General features: G+C 44.9%; 1 protein-coding gene across 1 annotated transcript; it reads left to right on the top strand.

Annotated features, from left to right (window-relative positions):
- The first annotated feature begins 8,558 nt into the window (after window positions 1-8,558).
- On the top strand, window positions 8,559-21,169 carry LOC115104664 (proline-rich protein 7). Its single transcript, XM_065007318.1, has 2 exons — window positions 8,559-9,679; window positions 18,945-21,169. Exons 1-2 carry the CDS (start codon window positions 9,350-9,352, stop codon window positions 19,401-19,403), a joined length of 789 nt encoding a protein of 262 aa, XP_064863390.1. The 5' UTR covers window positions 8,559-9,349; the 3' UTR covers window positions 19,404-21,169.

Here is a 21,169-nt window from a genome sequence, read left to right as displayed (position 1 = left end):
AGTCACTCATCTGACAATGACCTGATACATCATCTCTATGTACCACTCTGAGTTTGCACAGCAGACCAACTGACAAAATCCAGTTTTCAGTCAAGATTTACTCTGTTTTGAAGATTTGAAGTTGAACATTCAATGCTCAATCTTGATCAGCCTCAAAATCAATTTTTGGATGTATAAATTAATGATTATGTACCCATTGATACATGAAGAATATAACTTATCAGCTTACGTAGTTCAACTGTCGTACCCCCCATCAGAACTCAAAATATAAGATTGTTTTACTCCAATGTTTGTAAACAAAGTAAATGTAAAAACACTAGATAACACCAAAACATGGTTAAGGGCTCTATTCAATCTATATCGCGGAAATTTAGCGTTACACCATGATTGACATTTAAAGTCCGATTTTTACCGAAACAGGGGTGGGAGGATGCTTTCTTATTATTTTAACTGCTGATTGCCGCTTTAAGGAGGCTGTGGATAATCTCTCCCTCATACCCTCATGTAGTGTTTGTCTAATTCATTACCCTGTGACACAGTCGTGGAGACTTCTGACATGGCCTTGGAGTTTTAGAGAGAGCTTTAAACGGCGTATTAAAACATGTGTGAGGTTTGCGCAAAGGAAAATAGCCAGAGGAAATTACTTTTGATTGAGCTAGGCCAAATGTCCAATTGAAATCACTTTTTGGGAAACAAATGCATCTTTTATGATAGAGAAGCTGGATGAAGACAAGAGGTCTAGTGTATAGTATTGTAATGGCTGGAGACTATTAGGAGATCAAATGTTGCAGTGCCAAGAGTGGAGTCGGCTAAAGAAAGGAGGCCACAGAGGTTGGTTTCTGACAGGACCACAGAAAAAGACTGTTCTCTGAGAGAGAGCCATCTACAGAAAAATGTCAAACCCCTATTGACAAAGAATTATAATTGAATGATAATTCATTGCATTGTTCTGGGGGTATTGAGGCTGTATTTTGTGGCGTACCTCTCAATTTAAATCGGCATGTGTCCCAAAAGACACCAAGTGTTAAGCAATGATCAATGAACACACAATGGCTGTATTGTTAGAGTGGAAATGGTGAGTAATGTAATGGGCTGGCTCTCTCAGTCATTGAAGAATAGTGGGATTCTCCAATGGCGTGTTACAATGCAATGTATTGCAGATGAGCAGAATCCAGTTTTATAATTGGGCTCACAACTTTGTCTTTAAACTCCCTAAAGTATGCAATCCTAAAACAAAGCCACGGACAAAACACATGGTCAAACGCACACAATGGTTATTCAACCAGTTTTTGGCCAGTGGGATGACTCATGTTATGTGAAATATGGATACAAAATGTGCCATTTGCAGGTCTGGATAATGCGGTAGCATATTTATACAATAACACGCCAAATATTATTCAAGAAAATGTGAGAAAGCAAAAAAAGTTAGATAATCATACCCTGCTATATCAAATATGAAACCTTTTCAATGTAGCCTACTTGTGCGCTTTAGCCTCAGCCACAATGCAACAACAATTACGCACTTGTGTCCTGCGTCCTTGGAAAACCCCTATCCGCATTGATTGTGTGGGTCACGACGATTACGATGGAAGGAAATGAGAAGAGATTGACTGACTATACGACAAATAGATAGGAAGGGAGGAGCCAGGTTGCCAAGGTGAATGTAGACTACTGTCTACTCTACGGTATAATCCAGACCTCATTACTAAACACGACACCGCGCTCATGATTGCCGCACATCGTTCATTAAAGGCGATACCAAGAAACCAGAGGAAATTAGCGTGAAACGGACGAGTAGCATCACTCACTTAAATTGCGGTCAAGGCAACATAAAATACTTCATGAAATCTGTATTTCCTTTATTGTTAAATAAACCCGAAACACCTTGGTTTACCTATTTCCTTGCTGTCATAATCTGTGCGCTCAGCTGACATTTCAATGGAACGGAGCGAGTCGTGTTTCTGATCCATCAGGAAGACGTCCTGGCAATAAAGGTAAACAACGAATTGTATTTGCATTTTTTATGGTCAGATTTTATGGAAATGGCGCGCTGTCTCCCTACCTGACATTCATCAGGTGCGCATGCGAAAGAAGACAATTAGGTTTTTAAATCACAAGTGTTGCATATCTGTTGCATCATTTTAATTGTCCATCTCGTATGCGTTTTGGTGAAGCTTGGCACTGGCATTATCATTCCAAGATAGATTATACAAAACATTTAAAGTGTGAGTGTACATTTTATTTGTTGATTCAGTTTACCAAAGTTTGTTATCAGGCTGCTCTAACATTTAATGTCAAATCCAATCCGGATTACTTGTGGAGTTATTTAATCAAATTAGACACATTTGGAATGAAAACTTGTTGAGTGAACAACAATGTCCTTCAACTGATATTTGTATTAGTTGTGCTAATAAAGCTACACACGTGGTTTTGACAAATTCCTAAGAGAGGACAAGTATTTGCTAGTCAGAAAAACAAAACTGTTCATTTTTTCAAGTTACCAAAGTTTGTTACCAGGCTGCCTTAAAAATTTAAATTGTGTCAACTTCCTATACAGTAGAAACAACTCATTTGAAAATGATGCATTTCAGAAATGACTAAGTCTTTGAAATGATATAATATAGATTTCAGTAGGGAACATTATGCTTCAATCTGTCTCTTACACGTGTGAGCTTTTTTTGACAGTTTCACAAAGCTGGCAGTGCACTCAGTAATGTTCAGTTCTGTGTTTCCCCAGATACAATGCTATACGCTAACGCTTATAGGGAAGGACATTCAACAAGCATGGCACTTACACAAATAACTGATGATTGGCTGAGAGAAATTGATTATAAAAAGATTGTGGGGGATGTTTTGTTAGACTTCAACACGACTTTTGACATTGTCATTCATACTCTGCTGATGGAAAAACATATGTGGTATGGCTTTACACACCCTGCTATATTGTGGATAAAGAGTTACCTGTCTAACGCAACACAGAGGTGTTTTTTAATGGGAGCCTCTCCAGCATAATCCCGGTAGAATCAGGAATTCCCAAGGGCAGCTGTCTAGGCCCCTTACTTTTAAAAATGTTTACCAATAACATGCCACTGGCTTTGAGTAAAGCCAGTGTGTCTATGTATACGTATGACTAAAATCATGTCTTACATGCGCCAAATTCAACCTTACAGTGAAATACTTACAAGCGCTAACCAACAATGTAGTTTAAGAAAAACAAATATATGAATAAGAAATAAAAGTAACAAATAAACAAAGAGCAGCAGTAAAATAACAAAAGTGAGGCTATATACAGTGGGTACCGTTACAGAGTCAATGTGCAGGGGCACCGGTTAGTCGAGGTAATATGTACATGTAGGTAGAGTTATTAAAGTGACTATCCATTGATAATAACAGAGAGTAGCAGCAGTGTAAGAGGTGGGGGGGGATTTGATTAGATGTTTGATTAGATGCAAAGCGTCAATACAGGACTAAGATCGAATCATACTACACTGGCTCCGATGCTCATCAGATGTAGCAGGGCTTGCAAACTACTACAGACTACAAAGGGAAGCACAGCCGAGAGCTGCCCAGTGACACAAGCCTACCAGATGAGCTAAATTACTTCTATGCTCGCTTTGAGGCAAGTAACACTGAAACGTGCATGAGCGCATCACCCTTTCCGCTGCCAATGTGATTAAGACCTTTAAACAGGTCAACATTAACAAGCCAGCAGGGCCAGACAGATTACCAGGACGTGTATTCCAAGCATGCGCTGACCAACTGGCAAGTGTCTTCACTGACATTTTCAACCTCTCCCTGTCGGAGTCTGTAATACCAACATGTTTCAAGCAGACCACCATAGTCCCTGTGCCCAAGAACACTAAGGTAACTTGCCTAAATGTCTACTGACCTGTAGCACTCACGTCTGTAGCAATGAAGTGCTTTGAAAGGCTGGTCATAGCGCACATCAACACCATTATCCCAGAAACCCTAGATCCACTCCAATTTGTATACCGCCCCAACAGATCCACAGATGATGCATTCTCTATTGCACTCCACACTGCCCTTTCCCACCTGGACAAAAAGAACACCTATGTGAGAATGCTATTCATTGACTACAGCTCAGCGTTCAACACCATAGTGCCCTCAAATCTCATCACTAAGCTAAGGACCCTGGGACTAAACACCTCCCTCTGCAACTGGATCCTGGACTTCCTGATGGGCCGCCCCCAGGTGGTAAGGGTAGGTAACAACGCTAATTCTCAACACAAGGGCCCCTCAGGGGTGCGTGCTCAGTCCTCTCCTGTACTCCCTGTTCACTCATGACTGCACGGCCAGGCATGACTCCAACACCATCATTACATTTGCCAATGACACAACAGTGGTAGGCCTGATCACCGACAACGACGAGAAAGCCTATAGGGAGGAGGTCAGAGACCTGGCCGTGTGGTGCCACGACAACAACCTCTCCCTCAACGTTATCAAGACAAAAGGAGACGATTGTGGACTACAGGAAAAGGGGACTGAGCACGCCTCCATTCTCATCATTGGGGCTGCAGTGGAGCAGGTTGAAAGCTTCAAGTTCCTTGGTGTCCACATCACCAACAAACTAACATGTTCCAAGCACACCAAGACAGTCATGAAGACTGAAAACCTATTCCCCCTCAGGAGACTGAAAACATTTGTCATGGGTCCTCAGATCCTCAAAAAGGTTCTACAGCTGCACCATCGAGAGCATCCTGACTGGTTCCATCACTGCCTGGAATGGCAACTGCTCGGCCTCCAACCGCAAGGCACTACAGAGGGCAGTGCATACGGCCCAGTACATCACTGGGGCCAAGCTTCCTGCCATCCAGGACCTCTATACCAGGCTGTATCAGAGGAAGGCCCTAAAAATTGTCAAAGACTCCAGCCACCCTAGTCATAGACCGTTCGCCCTGCTACCGCACAGCAAGCGGTACCAGAGCGCCAAGTCTAGGTCCAAGCGGCTTCTAAACAGCTTCTACCCCCAAGCCATAAGACTCCTGAACATGGGGCGGCAGGTTAAAGCATTGGACTTGTAACCGGAAGGTTGCAAGTTCAAACCCCTGAGCTGACAAGGTACAAATCTGTCGTTCTGCCCCTGAACAGGCAGTTAACCCACTGTTCCTAGGCCGTCATTGAAAATAAGAATTTGTTCTTAACTGACTTGCCTGGTTAAATAAAGGTAAAATTAATTTTTTTTTTTTTAAATCTGGTCAAATGGCTACCCAGACTATTTGCATTGTCGTCGTCCCCTCACCCCCTCTTTACACCACTGCTACTCTGTTGTCATCTATGCATAGTCACTTTAATAACTCTACCTACATGTACATACAACCTCATTGTTGGTTATGGGCTCGTAAGTAAGCATTCCACTATAACCTGTTGTATTCGGCACATGTGACTAATAAAATTTGATACACATAAGACACGCACTCTACACACACGTACACATGGATTTGTATTGTAGATATGTGATGGTAGAGTAGTGGCCTGAGGGAACACACTTAATGTATTGTGTAAAATGTTAAGAAATGTAATGTCCTGTAATATTTTAAATTGTATTTAACTGCCTTAATGTTGCTGGACACCAGGAAGAGTAGCTGCTGCCTTGACAGCTAATGGGGATCCTTAATAAATACAAAAACTGTCCAGTTGTTTGGTCAGGAGCCACAAAGAGGGACTTAGGAAAATTACAATTGCCCCAGAACAGGGCAGCATGGTTGTCCAACAAATGTTCACGGAGAGCTAACATGAATAATATGCATGTCAATCTATCCTGGCAAAGTGGAGGAGAGATTGATTTCATCACTAATTGTATTTGTAAGAAGTATTTACATGTTGAATGCACCGAACTGTCTGTTTAAACAAAAAAATACAAATTTTCAGTCAACACTACTGTTATGTAGCTTCAGTTGATTTTACTTCTTGGTTGACTTTTTAAGTAAGCACATAGTTAGCTGGTTCAAATGGATTTTTTTGTATAATTTTTTAAATATACAGTCTTGTCCCATCGCTGCAACTCCCGTACGGACTCGGGAGAGGTAAAGGTTGAGAGGCGTGCGTCCTCCGGGCGTGCGTCCTTCGGGCGTGCGTCCTCCGAAACACGACCCCACCAAGCCGCACTGCGTCTTGACACAATGCTCGCTTAACCCGGAAGCCAGTCGCATCAATGTGTCGGAGGAAACACTATACACCTGGCTACCCTCCCCTAAACCCGGACGACGCTGGTCTAATTGTGCGCCGCCTCATGGGTCTCCCGGTCAAGGGCCAGCTGTGACACAGCCTGGAATCGAACCAGGATCTGTAGTGACACAGATAGCACTGCGATGCAGTGCCTTAGATCGCTCCGCCACTCGGGAGGCCCTACGTTGTAGTTATCTTAACTTGACATTTTTAGTCAACACAACTGCAGGTAGCGTAGGGGTTAAGAGCGTTAGGCGTTGTGTAACTTTCCATTAAGGTATCTATACTTTTACTCAAGTATGACAGTTGGGTACTTTTTCTACCACTGGTTGAAAGCAAATCAACGTGACATTTTTTGTCAACTCAACAAATGATGGGTGCACCTGGCGAGACCCAGATGCAGATGGTCAAAGATGTTTATTAACAATCCAAAAGGGGTAGGCAAGATAATAGTCATGGACAGGCAAAAGGTCAAAACCAGTTCAGAGGTACAGAATGGCAGGCAGGCTCGAGTTCAGGGCAGGCAGAATGGTCAGGCAGGCGGCGGGAATGGAGTCCAGAAAACAGGCAAAGGTCAAAACCAGGAGGACTAGTAGAAAAGAATAGAAAAGCAGGAGCACGGGAACAAAAACACACTGGTTGACTTGAACATACAAGATGAACTGGCACAGAGAGACAGGAAACACAGGGATAAATACACCAGGGAAAATAAGCCACACCTGCAGGGGGTGGAGACAATCACAAGGACAGGTGAAATGGATCAGGGTGTGACGCAATTTTACTTGACTTGGCTAATTAAACAAGTCATTTTGACTGAATTTCAAAATATATATATTTTTTGACAGTGTACAGAGGAGAGCAAGGCGAGTATCAGTCAATAGGAAAGCTGTTTATGTTGGCATCAGGTGCATGCAGGGTGGTTTCTCCAAGCATGGACATCTGCATATTATTACCTCTCCAAATTAATTAACCTTTAAATATTTACCTTTTTTTGTGGGATGTTTGATATTGAATATAATGCTTTTGCATTAACTATCTTGTATACTGTATATCAAGATGTAATAGGTATCAAGATATAACAGTATTAGGCTACTACAGTGTAAAAATCTGAATAGTCTAACCAACAAATGGCAGAATCGTAATAGAGGTTTCAGTGAACAGCTGTGTTGGGTTATTACATGAGAATAGGTGTCGATGCTTTACAGTGCATGGCTCAAATGGGTAATATAAGAGTCTATCAGCCATTAACGCTTGTGTAGATTGCACCGGGGCAGGGCACACACACTGAGATTGGACTAGTCATGCTGTATATTAAGTGAAATGTGATGACAGCTTGTGTCAGTCACCCTCCAATAAACTACCTGAGGAGAAGGAGGTAAGAGGAGAGATTAAGGAGAGGAATCTAGGAAGCTTGGGGTAGAGTGGTGTAACTTTACCAAACCACAGCTTCTTACTCCAGCCCTATCCATGATCATGATGAGTCACAGTCAGGAGGTGTGCCAGGCAGTAACATCAGAGAAAGGGACAACAAGACACTTCCATTGGTTCCATAGGTTTGGAAATGTTATGAGGGAATCAGTCTTTCCTTCCTCCTTCCTAACCACCATTCTATAAGTCATCCATTATGCCACCTCTGGGTGTTAAAGTATGATCATCATCAGAGATATACAAGATAAAAGAGCAAGGCCAATGACCTGTAAAGGAAGGAATTTATCCACCTCTAAGAAAGTCACAACAATAAGAGTCTAGCGTTATTATTTTGTGGGTGTATGGAGGCCAAGGCCAGATTACAAATGCTCTAATGTGATGTGATAGTGAGGAGAGTGGCACGACTAGAACATTTACTAGAGGTATCAACAACTCGGTCTATAAGATTCAGTATATGTGGCCTGGAGTTTTTCCTGACCATGTAACCTAACCAGTTAGAAATCTGGGCCCTAGTTAGGAGCTACTAAGATCCAGAGTATTTCCATATTTTTTCCTGGTTGGGAAAAAACGTCATGGCCTAGTTATAACTATGATTTCTAGTCAGGTCCAGTGATTCCATTGAGTACTGTCCCAGCTAGTGCACCCTGAGTGTGGGTGTGGCATGTGGGGACAGAGAATGACCTGCTATGTTGAGGTCAGCATTATTGGGGCCCACACAAAGGGCCCTGTTTTCCCCATGAGATCCATGTAGGGTTCTGCTCCTTCCTCTCTGATGTGTGAAACTGATACTCACCCCCTGAGGTCACCATCATTATGATGCTTGAACATTTGAGATCACTTACCAGACAGGCCCATTTTTTGGGCGTATTTCATAATTGATAATGATTGTCCCCTCTGCCCTCTCTCCTCCCTCTCTCCCTTTGTTGATCAGCGTGACGTTGAGAGTCCTCTGGAGTTCTGAGGTGCCAGAACCCATAGTCTGGGGATCAGGGTGCCAGAGGGGGGACGCGGAACCAAGTGGAACCGCTCAGAACTCTGCAGGAGTGTACGGAACCCCTGGGCCTGGCCCTGTGTCCTGGAGGAGGCAGCTGAGGGACGGACCGGGGGCGTCACGTGGCACTGCTCTGCCTGACCTCACCCCTCAGAGGGCCCTCTCAGCCTGCCTGCTGGGGAGAAGAGCAGGCCTTCAATCTCAGTGGGAAGGAGGAGCAGTGCTCTGTGTTTATTTGTGTTTTCATTAAGCTGTGTTTTTTCAGGATACCTGGACAGTGGATGTGATTTAGACAATGAGTTTTGCAGTGAGACTGCAGGGAGAATGTAGATGACCTTGTTTTACCTGTAAAGAACCATAGGACTGATCTGATCTGCAGTGACCAGCTGGCTGGAAAACAACTGATCACACCTGGCCTTTGGACTTCAGAAGCGCCTCTGAGACAGTACTGTTGGTGTGGGTGTTGTTGTGTGGGTATGAAGACACTGGACAGCCGGTCATTTTAACAGGGATCATGTACACTGTCATCAGGGCTGATCTGAGACATCAGCTGTCACACTGATATAAGATGACTAAAAATCAACAGAAGACTACACATTCAACCAAACTCCTCTGGAGACTGGAGCCCTGTTTTCCCGTCTCCTCAGTGACAGTCAGTGCTATTTGATTTAACGTATCTCCAGTCCAGTTGGCTCCTCATTTAACGCACCTCGGTAGTGCCAAGTCAACTAGTTTCTCATCACCATGGTGATGTCCCAGGGCACATACACCTTCCTGGCCTGCTTTGCTGGGTTCTGGCTGGTGTGGGCTCTCATCGTCATGCTGTGCTGCTTCTGCAGCTTCATCCAGCGCCATCTGAAGAAGAGGAGGGAGGAGAGGCTGAGGGAGCAGTGTCTGAGGGCCTTGGAGATGGAGCCATTGGAGTGCCTGGGCCCAGAGGGGTTAGGAAGGGAACCCCCCACCAGAGAGCCCCTCCATTTCTGCCCCCCACATTTCTCCCCCCCACATTTCTCCCCCCCACTGCACATTCTTCACTCCCTCCCACAGGGCAGCTGGGCCTCCCCTCAAGGTAATGTACTGATACAGTACTTTTCTTTACGCTTTGAATATTCCACCACACAGATGCACGCACACACACACTATGACTAATTAAGATTAGACTGCAGTACTTTGAATCATACACACTTCAACCAAGCTAAATTACTTCTATGCTCGCTTCGAGGCAAGCAACACTAAAACATGCATGAGAGCATCAGCTGTTCCAGGCGACTGTTTGATCACACTCTCCATAGCCGATGTGAGTAAGACCTTTAAGCAGGTCAGCATTCACAAGGCCACGGGGTCAGACGGATTGCCAGGACTTGCACTCCGAGCATGCGCTGACCAACTGGCAAGTGTCTTCACTGACATTTTCAACCTGTCCCAGACTGAGTCTGCAATACCAACATGTTTCAAGCAGACCACCATAGTCCCTGTGCCCAAGAACACTAAGGTAACTTGCCTAAATGACTACCGACCCATAGCACTCACATCTGTAGCAATGAAGTGCTCTGAAAGGCTGATCATAGCTCACATCAACACTATTATCCCAGAAACCTAGACCCACTCCAATTTGCATACCACCCCAACAGATCCACAGATAATGCAATCTCTATTGCACTCCACACTGCCCTTTCCCACCTGGACAAAAATAACACCTACGTGAGAATGCTATTGATTGACTACAGCTCAGCGTTCAACACCATAGTGCCCTGAAAGCTCATCACTAAGCTAAGGACTCTGGGACTAAACACTTCCCTCTGCAACTGGATCCTGGACTTCCCGACGGGCCACGCCCAGGTGGTAAGGGTAGGTAACAACACATCTGCCACGCTGATCCTCAACATGGAGTCCCCTAATGGGTGCGTGCTCAGTCCCCTCCTGTACTCCCTGTTCACCCATGACTGCATGGCCAGGCATGACTCCAACACCATCATTTAGTTTTCCGACTACACAACAACGGAAGGCCTGATCACCGACAATGACAAGACAGCCTCTAGGGAGGAGGTCAGAGACCTGGCCATGTGGTGCCAGGATAACAACCTCTCCCTCAACGTGATCAAGACAAAGGAGATGATTGTGGACTACAGGAAAAGGAGGACCGAGCACAACCCCATTCTCATCGACAGGGCTGTAACGGAGCAGGTTGAGAGCTTTAAGTTCCTTGGTGTCCACATGACCAACAAACTATCATGGTCCAAACACACCAGGACAGTGGTGAAGAGGGCACAACAAAGCCTATTCCCCCTCAGGAGACTGAAAGGATTTGGCATGGGTCCTCAGATCCACCGCAACGCATATACTGAGGGTAGTGCGTCTGGCCCAGTACATCACTGGGGCCAAGCTTCCTGCCACCTAGGACCTCTATACTAGGCAGTGTCAGAGGAAGGCCCTAAAAATGGTCTAGCCACCCTAGTCATAGACATATCTCTAATACCGCAGGGCAAGCGGCACCAGAGTGCCAAGTCTAGGTCCAAGAGGCTTCTTAACAGCTTCTACCCCCAAGCCATAAGACTCCTGAACAGCTAATGAAATGGCTACCCAGACTATTTGCATTGTCCCCCCCCCCCACGCCCTCTTTTACGCTGCTGCTACTACTCTCTGGTTATTATCTATGCATAGTCACTCTACCTACATGTACATATTACCTCAATTACTTCGACTAACCTGTGCCCCCGCACATCGAGTCTGTTCCGGTACCCAGTGTATTTAGCCTCGCTACTCTTATTTAACTGCAACTCTAACTATGAGTTATTTTTGTTTTACCACACACTTATTTTTCTTAAAACTGCATTGTTGGTTAGTAAGTAAGTAAGCATTTCACTATAAGGTCTACTACACCTGTTGTATTTGGCACATGTGACAAATACAACAAAAACACGTTTGTTTTAGCTCTGATGTTTACCATGCAACCTCCTTTTCCAGTTCAATATGAGCGCAATATAAACACACAAAGAGCATAACCCAGGAGACACCTGCAGTTTTCTGTACATTACATGCTACAGGCATGACAGCAGTGACTATGAAGGTTTGCTGTAGGCTCTTGTTGTATCTGTAGCTGTGTTCCTTCATGGGTGACATGGTGACAGTTAGTACTGTAGCGTAGGCGTGTGTAGGCAGAGCAGTGGCAGAGTTGGCAGCACAGCAGCCAGCTCAATGACAGAGACTGCAAGCAGCTCGACACTTAGTAGGGGCTAACGGCGTGACAGTCAGTCAGTGGCATGAAAGGTAGGCTAGCAGCAGCCATTGAAATAGACAGAGAGGGCTAGCAAGCACAACAGCCATACAGAGGAACTCAGTTCCAAGGCGGCTAGGACAGGCTGGTTAAGGGGTGCACCTCAGAGTGGTAGAAAAATGGGGATACCCCAAATGTCATTATAGCTCCAGGACATAAAATGTACATTTTTTTATTGCCGTTTCCTCATGCTGAGATCCACAGGCCTCCAGCATTGGAGAGGACTTTTTCCAATAATACCTTCCTCCATGTAGCTGCTGTTGTGCCTGCGTCATAGGGGCTGTCATTGGCGGCAGATGTGGGCCCCGGAGCCCCAGGATCACGGAGGCTGAGATTAGCAATCCTGCCCCCGGTGAAGGTGGCTCCCCTCTGGATAGTCCCTTTGCCTCGTCCCCCCGCCTGCCATTCCACCATCCTCTATACTCCTCCACGGCCCTGCCAGCCCTCTGCACCCGTGGCCCTCTCTAGGTTTGGAGGCATTGCTGACACTGGAAACAAACACCCACCTGGCGCAACACATGAAACACTCCTTTCATCTCCCAGTGTTCTGGGCCTCCATTGTTACTGTATGGAAGTAATTTTTATTCATACATATAGCAGCTGGGGCTAATATTAGAGACCAAAGCAGGGTATTATACATGTGTGGTGGAAAACGAGATCATAAAAACTATAGTGTAATTCGTTGTGAATATGTGGACACATACAGGGCATATACAGTCGTGGCCAAAAGTCTTGAGAATGACACAAATATACATTTCCACAAAGTGTCTTTAGATATTTTTGTCAGGTGTTACTATGGAATAGTGAAGTCTAATTACAAGCATTTCATATGTGTCAAGGGCTTTTATTGACAATTACACAAAGTTGATGCAAAGAGTCAATATTTGCAGTGTTGACCCTTCTTTTTCAAGACCTCTGCAATCTGCCCTGGCATGCTGTCAATTAACTTTTGGCCACATCCGGACTGATGGCAGCCAATTTTTGCATAATCAATGCTTGGAGTTTGTCAAAATTTGTGGGTTTTTGTTTGTCCACCCGCCTCTTGAGGATTGACCACAAGTTCTCAATGGGATCAAGGTCTGGGGAGTTTCCTGGCCATGGACCCAAAATATCGATGTTTTGTTCCTCGAGCAACTTAGTTATCACTTTTGCCTTATGGCAATGTGTTCCATCATGCTGGAAAAGGCATTGTTCGTCACCAAACTGTTTCTGGATGGTTGGGAGAAGTTGCTCTCGGAGGATGTGTTGGTACCATTCTTTATTCATGGCTGTGTTGTTAAGCAAAATTGTGAGTGAGCCCACACCCTTGGCTGAGAAGTAACCCCACACATGAATGGTCTCAGGATGCTTTACTGTTGGCATGACACAGGACTGGTGGTAGCGCTCACCTTGTCTTCTCCGGACAAGCTTTTTTCCGGATGCCACAAACAATCGGAAAGGGGATTCATCAGAGAAAATGACTTGACCCCAGTCCTCAGCAGTCCAATCCCTGTACCTTTTGCAGAATATCAGTCTGTCCCTGATGTTTTTCCTGGAGAGAAGTGGCTTCTTTGCTGCCCTTCTTGACACCAGGCCATCTTCCAAAGGTCTTCGCCTCACTGTGCAGATGCACTCACACCTGCCTGCTGCCATTCACGACTGTACACTTAATTAGTATTTGGTAGCATTGCCTTTAAATTGTTTATCTTGGGACAAACGTTTCAGGTAGCCTTACAAAAGCTTCCCACAATAAGTTGGGTGAATTTTGGCCCATTCCTCCTGACAGAGCTGATGTAACTGAGTCAGGTTTGTAGGCCTCCTTGCTCGCACACGCTTTTTCAGTTCTGCCCACAAATGTTCTATTGGATTGAGGTCAGGGCTTTGTGATGGCCACAATACCTTCACTTGTTGTCCTTAATTAAGGCATTTTGCCACAACTTTGGAAGTATGCTTGGGGTCATTGTCCATTTGGAAGATGCATTTGCGACCAAGCTTTAACTGATGTCTTGAGATGTTGCTTCAATATATCCACATAATTTCCCTGCCTCATGACGCCATCCATTTTGTGAAGTGCAACAATCCCTCCTGCAGCGAACCACAACATGATGCTGCCACCCCCGTGCTTCACGGTTGGGATGGTATTCTTCAGCTTGCAAGCATCCCCCCTTTTCCTCCAAACCTAATGATGGTCATTATGGCCAAACAGTTCTATTTTTGTTTCATCAGACCAGAGAACATTTCTCCATAAAGTACAACCTTTTTCCCCATGTGCAGTTACAAACCGTAGTCTGGCTTTTTTAAGGCTGTTTTGGAGCAGTGGCTTCTTCCTTGCTGAGCGGCCTTTCAGGTTATGTCAATATAGAACTCGTTTTTACTGTGGATATAGATACTTTTGTACCTGTTTCCTTCAACATCTTCACAGGGTCCTTTGCTGTTGTTCTGGGATTGATTTGCACTTTTCGCACCAAAGTACGTTCATCTCTAGGAGACAGAATGCGTCTCCTTCCTGAGCGGTATGATGGCAGCGTGGTCCCATGGTGTTTATACTTTTGTTTGTACAGATGAACGTGGTACCTTCAGGCATTTGCTCCCAAGGATGAACCAGACTTGTGGAGGTCTTGGCTGATTTATTTAGATTTGTCCCCTGATGTCAAGCAAAGAGGCACGGAGTTTGAAGGTAGGCCTTGAAATACTTCCACAGCTACACCTCCAATTGACTCAAATGATGTCAATTAACCTATCAGAAGCATCTAAAAGCCATGACATCATTTTCTGGAATTTTCAAAGCTGTTTTAAGGCAACTGTACATAGCAGATCAGTGCCACCACAACAACACTTCAAATAAACTTTTCGTCACATGCGCCAAATACAAGAAGTTTAGACTTTACCTTGAAATGCTTACTTTACAAGCCCTTAACCAACAGTGCAGGTCAAGAAGAAGAAAATATTTACCAAGTAGACTCAAATAAAAAGTAAAAGAATAACAACTGTCACGTCGGCATAAATGATTCGAGAGACAGGCGCAGGAATGCGTAATAGGGTTTTGTATTGTACCCAAATTACGGCAAGGCACGGGGACGAAGACCAAACAAACACTATACAAAAGGGTTGAAACCCAAATAAATAACACACGTGCACAATGATTAACACACGGTACGGGACCCATAATCACACAATGGCACCACAATGGCATAAAAGCCAAAACACACAGCACCGGTACTCACACGCACCAACGGACATTGTAACAATAATGGACAGCCCAATGGAAACCAAAGGGCACACTTATATACGTACTAATCAGTGGGAATAGGGGACAGGTGTGTGTAATGAATGTTCCAGAGGGATCCGTAACAATAATAAGGCTATATACAGGGGGCACCGGTACCGAGTCAGTGTGCGGGGGTACAGGCTAGTTGAGATAATCTGTACATGTAGGTGGGGGCGAAGTGACTATCCATAGGTAACAAACAAATAGCGAGTAGCAGAAGTGTACAAGGGGGGGGTCAATGTAAATTGTCGGTTGGCGATTTTATGAATTGTTCAGCAATCTTATGGCTTATGGCTTAGAGAGAACAGTCTGACTGGAGTCAGACTGCAACCAGTATGCTCTCAAGGGTGCAGCTGTAGAACCTTTTGAGGATCTGAGGACCCATGCCAAATCTTTTCAGTCTCCTGAGGGGGAAAAGGTTTTGAAGCTCTCGACCCGCTCCACTACAGCCCCATCGATGTTAATGGGCCTTTTCCTGTAGTCCACGAACAACTCCTTTGTCTTGCTCACATTGAGGGTGAGGTTGTTGGCCTGGCACCACACTGCCAGTTCTCTGACCTCCTCCCTATAGGCTGTCTCATCGTTGTCAGTGATCAGGCCTAGCACTGTTGTGTCGTCTGCAAACTTAATGATGGTGTTGGAGTCGTGTTTGGCCACCCAGTCGGGGGTAAACAGGGAATACAGGAGGGGACTAAGTTCACACCCCTGAGGGGCCCCAGTGTTAAGGATCAGTGTGGCAGACGTGCTGTTGCCTACTCTTGCCACCTGGGGGCGGCCCATCAGGAAGTCCAGGATCCAGTTGCAGAGGGAGGTGTTTAGTCCCAGAGTCCTTAGCTTAGTGATGAGCTTCGTGGGCACTATGGAGTTGAACGCTGAGCTGTAGCCAATGAACAGAATTCTCACATAGGTGTTCCTTTTGTTCAGGTGAGAAAGAGCAGTGTGGAGTGCGATTGAGATTGCATCATCTGTGGATCTGTTGGGGCGGTATGCAAATTGGAGTGGATCTAGGGTTTCTGGGATAATGGTGTTGATGTGAGCCATAACCAGCCTTTCAAAGCACTTCATGGCTACCGACTTGAGTGCCACAGGGCGGTAATCATTTAGGCAGGTTATCTTCGCTTCCTTGGGCACAGGGACTATGGTGGTCTGCTTGAAATGTAGGTATTACAGACTCGGTCAGGGAGAGGTTGAAAATGTCAGTGAAGACACTTGACAGTTGGTCAGCACATGCTTTGAGTACACGTCCTGGTAATCTGTCTGGGCCAGCGGCTTTGTGAATGTTGCCCGGTTTAAAAGGTTTTGTTCACATCGGCTACCGAGAGAGTTATCACACAGTCATCCAGAACAGCTGGTGCTCTCGTGCATGCTTCAGCATTGCTTGCCTCGAAGCAGGCATAAAAAGCATTTATCTCGTCTGGTAGGCTTGCGTCACTGGGCAGCTCGCGTCTGGGTTTCCCTTTGTAGTCTGTAATAGTTTTCAAGCCCTGCCACATCCGACGAGTGTCAGAGCCGGTGTAGTAGGATTCAATCTTAATCCTATATTGACGCTTTGCTTGTTTGATGGTTCATCTGAAGGCATAGCGGGATTTCTTTTAAGTGTCTGGGTTAGTCTCCCACTCCTTGAAAGCAAAGCGGCAGCTCTAGCCCTTAGCACGATTGCGGATGTTGCCTGTAATCCATGGCTTCTGGTTGGGATATGTACATACAGTCACTGTGGGGACGACGTCATCGATGCACTTATTGATGAAGCCGATGACTGAGGTGGTGTATTCCTCAATGCCACATACTGTGGAGGATTTCCCATATCACACATTCCATATCCTTGACATCAATCAGTTGTCGTGTGTTTAGAGAGCAGCAACATTTCTTCCATTGAAAAACATTCTGTGCAAAGTGTTATGGCTTCCTGGAATATGTAGGGAGAATCTCAACTGCATTCTCCTTGCATCTTCTCTCCTTGCCTCCTTAAAACCCATTGGATGAGAGAGCCAATGGTCCCTCCTCTGACCTTCTCCTCAAATCAAATCACATTTTATTTGTCACATACACATTTTTAGCAGATATTATTGCGGGTGTAGCGAATTGCTTCCTCCAATGAGTTTTGAGGAGGCGGCGAGGAGAGCGGATGAGTTGAGTAGGCAATTGAGGTTTTCCCATTATATAGTATAGAAAGGCTGTGGGTAGTCTTTGAAAGGGATGCGGGCTGTAAAATGGGAGTTTATGATTAGTAGTACCTCTCCCTTTATCAGCCTGGGTTTCCACACTGGAGGAAGTAGCACTGTCAAAGCACTGCAAATAAAGTACTCCAGAGGTGTGGTCAGATGGTGTGTCATTGTTATTAGCCCAGCTAGCTACATTTTACAACCCTCCGGATTCATCACCGAGTAGTCAGAGTCCAAGGAGATATTACTTCACCAGTTTGCTCCACATCCTTATCTCTGACTTGTATTCTGTTGTTCAAACCACAAGTATATCAGAGTTTCCAGGCGTGAATGACCTATGACGTCTCAACTGTACTAACCTCACATGACATCATTCGAAAGGAAGTCGTCCCTATATGGTAAACCCTGGGGGCGTGAACACTTCATACAGCTGAATGTACTTTACCGCCCACTAATTACTTTACAGACTTCATGTTATTGCCTCGTGCTACCGGTTTGTCACATCAAAGCATGCTTACTATGTTTTATGTATCAATTGCAGTTATACCTGAAAAAGCAGAGTTAAAATAAATGTTCTACATTCTTTCATTACAATCAACATGACGAGCACAAGGCTCTATCTATAAAAAATAAAGTTCTGAACCCTTATCGTTTGAATGGTGTCAGCAATTTTTATCTTGTATTCTTTTGAACTTAATTAAAAACATGAATTGGGGGTATTTAGAAAACTATATGGGTAGAGAACATTGAACAGAACAATAACTCCATTTGGACAAAAAAATTCAGATAGAACCTTATAGTCCCAAGCTCTCAATGATTTGTTTCACCTGAAAAGAAATGCACAGTGCTTTCAGAATGAATTGTCTAATTCACACTGAACACTAGTACAGGCATGCCTCGGTTCGGCCCTACAGTGTGAATCAGACACAAGTCTATCAACCCGCTCGCCTCTACTCTCATTCCATCTTTTACAGGTCCCTCTCTCTGTGTCACACCTGTCCTGTTCCTGTGGGTTTTCTCTTTGTGAGCTTTGAAGGGAGTGAATCCAGATGATTGTGCTGAAAACATCAGTAAATTAGCCTCCCACTTGTGGCTTGAATGTTTCTGTCAGAACAAATATCTCATTAAGCTCTCTTTACACTGTGTGTTTGTGTGTGTTTGTGAGAATGCGTGCACGTGTGTGAAGCCATTCAGTTCTTCAAAATGTCCGAATTGAGTCAAAGAAGCCTTTATTGTAGGCTACTGTACTCATCAATGGAATTCTCACCGCTCAACCTGTGTTCAACATGATTCACAGTTTAAAAGGCAGAGCTGTTAGTGTAGTAGTTGGACTTGGCAGTGGTATCAGTAGCTTCAGATGTATAGTCAGCCATCTGAGATGACTGAGGCGTCAGTGAAGCTCCATTAACATTATGTAATAGCCAGCAGGAGTCAGCTTAGCAATAATAATCACCCACACAACCCTTTCCACAGGATCCCTACCTTTAGACCTAAACACTGACAATCCAATGGCCTAATATGACTGTGTCCATGGTAAAGTAGCATTTGATAATAATGATGGATTTGGTTTATATTAAGCTTTTCCAATGCTTACAGCACTTTACATTGTTAAGGGGAAACTAACATACTGTACGTTTGTCTGTTTCCTCCCCAGAGACGGACGTGTTTGGAAAGCCCCCCTGCTATGAGGAGGCCGTTCTGATGGAGGACCCCCCTCCTCCCTACTGTGAGGTGCTGGCTGACAGCCGGGGGGGCACCAACACCAAGCCCTCCTCCCGGACCTCCAGGCTGGAGCAGCAGGAGACTGAGACCTCCAAGACTCTTCCGGTCACAGTGTTCTCAGAGAGGGGCTACTCCTCCCTGATCCGCCTGCCCACTGCCCGACGCTGGGACTCCCTGGGGCACCTGCTGTCTACCATGGACCTCAACCACAACACCCTCCCCATGGAGCCCCTCTCCCTGCAGGCCCAGGCCACCACTACCATGCCCCGCGAGGGCCGGACTCACACACAGCCAGAGCTGGGGCTGAGAAGTATCCAGGGGCTCAGGCGGCTAGAGCAGAGCTGTGGCCTGCCCACGTCCTTCCCTCTGCTGGGTCGCAGCACGGCCGTGTAAGCCTGAATAATCCTCCTGGAGGTGGGGATGAGGCTGAAGCTAAGGACGCTGGGTTGAGGTGGAGAGGCGTTGGGTTGGGTTTGAGGAGGGGCGTCTGGTTTGTAGAGTTGGACTGATGGCGGGGGTAGAGGAGGGAAAACACCTTTTAGACACCCAGCAGCCAGAGGTGGTGTTCTGTGCTTTCTTCTGTGCAGTGAGATGAGGACAACTTTTCTAAAGATGACATATCTGCCTTCCTCTCATCATCCCTCTTTTATCTTGCTTTGTCTCCCTCCATATCTGTCTCGCTCTATTCTCTCTCTCTGGCTGTGTTGATCTCTCTATTCTCCATGGCATCGCAGCCTGATGCAGAGCAGCTATTACACCGAGGGTACAAAACATTTGGAACATCTTCCTAATATTGAGTTGCAACCCTTGCAACCGTTTTTGTCCTCAGAACAGCCTCAATTCATCAGGGCATTGACTCTACAAGGTATCGAAAGCATCCACAGGGATGCTGGCCCATGTTGACTCCAATGCTTCCCACCATTGTGTCAAGTTGTCTGGATGTCCTTTGGGTGGTGCACCATTCTTGATACACACGGGAAACTGTTGAGCGTAAAAAAAATCCAGCAGTGTTGCAGTTCTTGACATACTTAAACCCATGCGCCTGGTACTTACTGTACTACCATACCCCGTTCAAAGGCACTTAAAACTCTTGTCTTGCCCATTCACCCTCTGAAAGGCACACACACAATCCATGTCTCAATGCATAAAAATCCCAGTGGTGGAAAAAGTACCCAAATGTTATACTTGAGTAAAGGTAAAGATACTTTAATAGAAAATGACTCAAGTAAAAGTGAAAGTCACCCAGTAAAATACTACTTGAGTAAAAGTCTAAAAGTATTTGGTTTTAAATATACTTAAGTATCAAACATATACTTAAGTATCAAAAGTAAAAGTATAAATAGTTTCAAATGTCCAGACTGCATCATTTTCTTGTTTTTTAAATTTACAGATAGCTAGGGGCATGCTCCAACACTCAGACATTATTTACAAACAAAGCATGTGTTTAGTGAGTCCGCAGTAGGGATGACCAGGGATGTTCTCTTGATAAGTGTGTGAATTGGACCATTTCCCTGTCCTTCTGAGCATTCGAAATGTAACTTTTGGGTGTCAGGGACAATGTATGGAGTAAAAAGTACATAATTTTCTTTAGTAAAAGTTGTCAAAAATATAAATAGTAAAGTACAGATACCCCAAAAAACTACTTAAGTAAAAATACTTGAAAGTACTACTCAAGTAATTTACACCACTGAAAAATCATTCCTCCCCTTTATCTACACAGATTGAAGTGGATTTAATAAGTGACATCAATAAGTGATCATAGCTTTCACCTAGATTCATCTGGTCAGTCTGTCATGGAAAGGTGTTCCTAATGTTTTGTGCGCTCAGTATATGAGTCTGCTGTTGCCATGGCTCCCTGGAACTGTCTGTTGCCCATGATGCCTTGGCCCCCTAGCGACTCCAGGTAGAAAGGCCTCTAGTAGCTCTGTGTTGCTCCTGTTGTATAACATTAACAGTGAAGGACCAAGAGATTTGCTGAATTCAGTAGCTATCGCCCTGCTCTGAGGATTGCGATGTGCAATGGAAACATTGTTTTGAATTGAAAAAGCTCTTCTCCATCATTACTGTCATATCTTCAAGATGTTCTGGGACTATGTGGACTATGAATATCAATTTAATAAACCACAGCTGGGGATTGTTGCTCCTCGGTGTACGGATGA

This window comes from Oncorhynchus nerka, linkage group LG22 (genome assembly GCF_034236695.1).
Source record: "Oncorhynchus nerka isolate Pitt River linkage group LG22, Oner_Uvic_2.0, whole genome shotgun sequence".
In the NCBI taxonomy this organism is placed as follows: Eukaryota; Metazoa; Chordata; class Actinopteri; order Salmoniformes; family Salmonidae; genus Oncorhynchus; species Oncorhynchus nerka.
The sequence above is the reverse complement of the archived record's forward strand: the minus strand, read 5'-3'. Positions and strand labels throughout refer to the sequence as shown.

Coding starts and splice junctions, on each gene's coding strand:
- LOC115104664 (XM_065007318.1), top strand. CDS start 9,350: ATGGTGATGTCCCAGGGCACATACACCTTCCTGGCCTGCTTTGCTGGG. Junction 9,680..18,944: donor GGGCCTCCCCTCAAGGTAAT/GTACTGATACAG, acceptor TCCTCCCCAGAG/ACGGACGTGTTTGGAAAGCC.